This window comes from Chiloscyllium punctatum, chromosome 2 (assembly GCF_047496795.1).
Source record: "Chiloscyllium punctatum isolate Juve2018m chromosome 2, sChiPun1.3, whole genome shotgun sequence".
In the NCBI taxonomy this organism is placed as follows: domain Eukaryota; kingdom Metazoa; phylum Chordata; class Chondrichthyes; order Orectolobiformes; family Hemiscylliidae; genus Chiloscyllium; species Chiloscyllium punctatum.
The window spans coordinates 125,687,092-125,692,566 of NC_092740.1; the positions used below are offsets into that span (position 1 = coordinate 125,687,092).

The 5,475-nt window shown below is 41.3% G+C and overlaps 1 protein-coding gene across 1 annotated transcript; it reads left to right on the forward strand.

Annotated features, from left to right (window-relative positions):
* Positions 1–2,977: 2,977 nt before the first annotated feature.
* Positions 2,978–4,243, forward strand: LOC140493515 (actin-like protein 7A). The gene has a single exon (XM_072592027.1). The coding sequence runs from the start codon at positions 2,978–2,980 to the stop codon at positions 4,241–4,243; it is 1,266 nt and encodes a 421-aa protein (XP_072448128.1).
* The last annotated feature ends 1,232 nt before the right edge of the window (positions 4,244–5,475 follow it).

Consider the following 5,475-nt stretch of genomic DNA (forward strand, 5'->3'; position numbering starts at 1 on the left):
GAGCTGTGGGAGGTCTGGAAAACAGATTCTAGCAATACAAATTATTTGCAGAAGAGATAATAAATCCAAGAGCTGTGTTTACTGATTATGAGAGGAAAATGATTTTAAAGATAGTTCAATAGGATGAATCAAAACCAAAAGTTGCTGGAAAAACTGAGCAGGTCTGGCAGCATCTGTGAAGAGAAATCAAAGTTAAAGTTTCAGGTTTGGTGATCTTTCCTCTGAACTCAGACGTGCTGAGCTTTTCCAACAACTTATGTTTTTGTTTCTGATTTACAGCATCTGCAGTTTTTTTTTCAACAGGAGGGCCAAGGTTGTTCTATTTCTTTTAAAAGATGTTGCTATCATTGACAAGGAAATTGTGCTTGGTAAAGGTAGTGGTGAGTCACCTTCTCAAAGGAAAAAAAGGAGCAGTAGGCCACTCAGCCTTTAAAACCTGCTCCACAATACTAGATCATTGCTGATTATCAACTTGAAGGTCATATTTCCCATTTCTTTTGATTGTCATTAGTAGTTATAAATCTATCAATGGATGTAGGTTTGCTCGCTGAGCTAAAAGGTTCATTTCCAGACATTTCATTACTGTACTAGGTAACATCTTCAGTGGACTTCATGCAAAGCAATGCTGAAAATTCCTGCTTTCTATTTATATGTTTGGGCTTCTTTGGGTTGGTGATGTCATTCTTTGTGGTGATGTTATTTCCTGCGGTGAAGTCACTTGCTGTTCCTTTTTTCAGAGGGTGGTAGATGGGGTCGAACTTGATGTGTTTGTTGATAGAGTTGCCATGCTTCTAGGAATTCTCATGTGTGTCTTTGTTTGGCTTGCCCTAAGATGAATGTATTGTCCCAGTTGAAATGGTGTCCTTTCTCATCCATATGTGAAGATACCAGTGAGAGAGGGTCATGTCTTTTTGTGGCTAGTTGGTGTTCATGTATCCTGGTGGCTAGTTTTCTGCCAGTTTGTTTGTCCAATGTAGTGTTTGTTACAGTCCTTGTATGGTATTTTGTAAATGACATTAGTTTTGCTCATTGTCTGTATAGGGTCTTTCAAGTTCATTAGTTGCTGTCTTAGTGTGTTGGTAGCTTTGTGGGCTACCATGATGCCAAGGGGTCTGAGTAGTCTGGCAGTCATTTCCAAGATATTTTTGATGTAGGGGAGAGTGGCTATGGTTTCTGGACGTGTTTTGTCTGCTTGTTTGGGTTTGTTGCTGAGAAATCGGTGGACTGTGTTCATTGGGTACCCATTGTTTTTGAATGCATGGTATAGGTGATTTTCCTCTGCTCTGTGTAGTTCCATGCAAAACCTCAACCTGATCTACAAATCTTCTTAAAACTCGCTAAAATCCATCAATCTCTGTCTTGAACTTGCTTGATGACTGAATCAAAGATGTGCAGGAAAGATAATTATAGATCTGTTAATCTGTGTCAGTCATACTTTGTAAAAGTAGAAAGTGAAGCTTGTGCAACTTTTTTACACAGAGGGTGGTGTGTATATGGAATGAACTGCCAGGGGGACTGGTAGATGTAGGTATAATAACATTTAAAAGACATTTGGATCAGTACATGAATAGGAAAGGTTGAGAGAGATATGTGCCAAATGCAGGCAAATGGGACTGGTTTGAGAAAGCTGGTCAGCATGAGTTGGACCATGTTGTATGACTCTGCAACCCCTAGTAGAAAATTAGCTGAGAAAGAGAGAGAGAAATGTTTAACAGTGGTAAGGGGTCGGACAGGGCTCATGGAAGGTTTGAGTGGGTAAGCATGTGGAGGGTGTGTTGGGAAGTGTATGTGGCATATGGAGAAACTGAGAATATGGAAAAATTTCTGTCTTGGTGGAGATTTAGGAACTTCAACAAAATTAACATAATCTTCTGAACCTCATTTTGGTGCTCCCTATTAGTATACCTGCTTTGCTTCTTGTTTTTGGCATTACCTGCAAACTTCAAGCTAACATATGTAATACAGCTGCAAAATAATTAATGTAGTCAAAATATCACATATCTGTACTCCATAACCGGTTACTCTCGTTTGTAAATACTTTCCACTCTGAAAGTTACAGCATTATACCACCTCTTGTCCCCAGTTTATAAAGCATATTGCACTATACGTATTAACTATTTTCTATATCCAAAGGTGCTATTTGAGAAAAAAATCTGAGAGTTCTTTCCCTGGTGTTCTGAACAATCTATATCTCCAATCATCATTAAAGCAGATGATTTGGTGGTTGTCAAATTGTTATTTGATGGAATTCGCTGTGTGCAAATTTGTTGTTCATTTTTTAACAAAGTTGTGATTACACTTCTGATAAATACTTCAGTGCTGTGAAGCCCTGGGGGCCTGAAAGGCATTTCAGAAATATAAGTGTTTATCTTAACTGTTCGTTCTCTCTATGATCCCTGGTTAGATTAAACTTCTGAAAATCTCGGACATGTTAAACTGCAGTTCACTTGTTCACAGTGTCCAACAAGCGCAGCATCCAGGATATTGGACAATATCCAAATGCTGTGATACCCACCAAATGGCTTTTGAGTCTTCAAAGCAGTTTCAAGTATGCTCCCGTTCAATTAAGAGATTGTGGTTCACGAGCTAATCACCTTAGAGCGAAGCCACTTTAAGGCATTCCAACGTTCTGCCCTCATTAGATTTTGGAGATTTGGGGCACCAAGACTAGTTCAACAAATAAATGTTTCCACTCCCGTGGGTTTGGTTTTCCGATTAAACTTCTGGACCACGACGGGACGTCAGCCACTTAATTCATTAGCAAAATCAACTTGGACGGAAGGAGCCTCTCAGATCAACGTGTGATATGACTTGATAATGGTCCCGCTGTCTGACGCCCATAGTAACAGCAACAACAAGGCTATAAAAGGTAATAATCGGAGAGAAACAGCATTGTTATTCCACCTTAACAACGAAAGGTGGCCACTGAAAAGGGCTGGTTTGTCAATATAAAGAAATAATGCAAACAGGAACAGGGATGATGTCATCAAATTTGCAGATCCGAAAGTGTTCCTTACCCATGGGGGTTCTCTGCAGGAAATTCTCCTCGAATACCACTCAATCGATCAGATCAGAGCCCAGGATGCCATCCTTCTCCTCAATAGACAGTCAGAGCATCAATCCTACCAGGGTGGTCAAGGAGGTCAGGGCACTGATGGTTGACATGGGCACAGGCTATTTCAAAGCAGGCTTCGGTGGCCATGCCAAGCCTTCAGTCGTCATCTCTTCCACAGTGGGTAGACCCATGCAGCGGAGTGCCAAGACTGGAGACAACCGGCAGGAGAACTTTGTGGGCAGTGAGCTGAAAACCCCTACAGAGCTGCGGCTCATCAATCCTCTCCGGCATGGCATTGTATTGGATTGGAATGGTGCCGAGGCCATCCTGGCCTACATCTTTGAGAAGGAGATGAAGGTGCAGCCCGAAGACCATGCCGTGATGGTGGCTGACCCACCCCTGAGCCCCACCACCAACCGCGAGAGGATAGCCGAACTCCTCTTTGACACCTTCAACATTCCAGCCATACACATCACAAGGCAGTCGCTGCTTTCTATCTATGCCTATGGCTGCACCAGTGGGCTGGTGGTGGAGAGTGGCCATGGTTCCTCCTGTGTCGTCCCCATCCATGAAGGCTATATCTTGCCTCACATCACTGCCAGCGTTGATTATGGAGGCTGTGACCTTACAAAATATTTGCTAAAACTCATCAACCAGAATGGGCACAAGTTAAGTGCCAATAACTATCATCTCGTGGAGCAAATCAAACAGGAGTATTGTTACACCGCTATTGACTTTGATGGTGAGATGCGGGGTGAGACCAAAGAGTACATAGCACACTTTGAGTTGCCAGATGGTAAGATTATCACGGTTGGCAAGGAAAGAATTAAATGCCCTGAAGCCCTCTTCAATCCATCACTAATGGGTTCCAGAGAGGCTGGGCTGCATACATTGGCTCTGAACATCATCAATAAATGTGACTCTAGCCTGATAGAGGAAATGTACACAAATATCCTGCTCTGTGGGGGCTCAACCATGTTCTCTGGATTCCGCGTTCGTTTCCAGAAGGAATTAAGAAAACTGGCACAAGACATGAACCCGCAAGTGCAAGCAATCCCTGAGAGAAGATATTCAGTCTGGTTTGGAGGTTCAATCCTATCCTGCATCAAATCCTTCCAGCAACTGTGGGTTAGCAAAAGGGATTACGATGAGCGTGGACCACTGGCTATCTATAGAAAATGTTTCTGAAACTGAGGTTTTAAACACATTATTTTTTTTAAAAAAGCACACAGCTGATTTCCATCTCTGAATGTAACTTAAATTAATTGAAGATTGGTTTAAACATGCAAACATAATAAAGTCTTATAATCCGTGTGATTATTGAAAGATGATCATGGATATTGAGATGTGATTAAATGGTAGATGCATGATGTCACATGAAATCTTAATGAGTTCCACTGACTTTGTGAACCAGGACTGCAGGCTGTGCATGTGAATTGTAACAAGGCCAGGAATATATCTGGCTGCTGTGTATGATGTTCAGATCAATGTAGAACAAATTGTGCTGCTCATAGTGTGGATAGGTCATTACATCACTTAAATGTCTCCTCTTAGGGCAATGTTCATTGACATTAATTTGTATTCTGTTACAATATAGACTATTTTACTGGGTATAACTGCTCATCTTTTATTGTAGCATCCATATTCCAATATGTTGAAAAGAGACTTCTTGTCCCAATTCTAATTGAGGCAAACTCTCCACATGGGGAGCATGACAAACAAACTCTAGTGTGTTTGCTTGCAGATTCTCAAAGGCGGTTCTCATTCAGATGCATGTAGTACCTGATCAAGGGATGCAGCATTGGGAAGGAAGGATGTTGGCTAAGAGTCAACTTCCTGTCCCTGGTATTGACCTTGATCAAAACTCTTCCAAAACCCCATCTCTTGTCAACACTCATGTGTGCCTGGGTTCCTCCTTGATTTGATTTAGTACCAGCAGTGGCCATTGGCTTCCCCGTGGCACTGATGAGTACAGGAGGGTAGGCCATCCAACTCCTCATTTTTATGAACTGGAGTACGACCATCACTGGTCTGTTATTATTAAAGTGGCATAACATATAGTGGGCTTTGTTGAAAAGAGGTGACACAGGGCTCTCACCAGCTTTCCAACTGGTGCCTGAGGTTCCCATTACCTCCATGAGTTTCAGCCCACTGTTATTCATCACATGGCTGTAGCACAATAATACAGTATATTGACATAACAATTAGTTCCTATATCTTTATGAATAATACAACATAGCATCCCAATTCCTTAAAAGATGTGCCTCGAAATCAATTTTACTGTTTTAGTTATGAACATTTTTTCTTCAACAAAAGCTCAACAATCAAGTTTTATAAATAAACTTAATACCTTCAGAATCATTTATAGCATGGTTTCTTTTCTAAAAATAGAGTTGATGGTATCACTTAGGTGGTAGGAT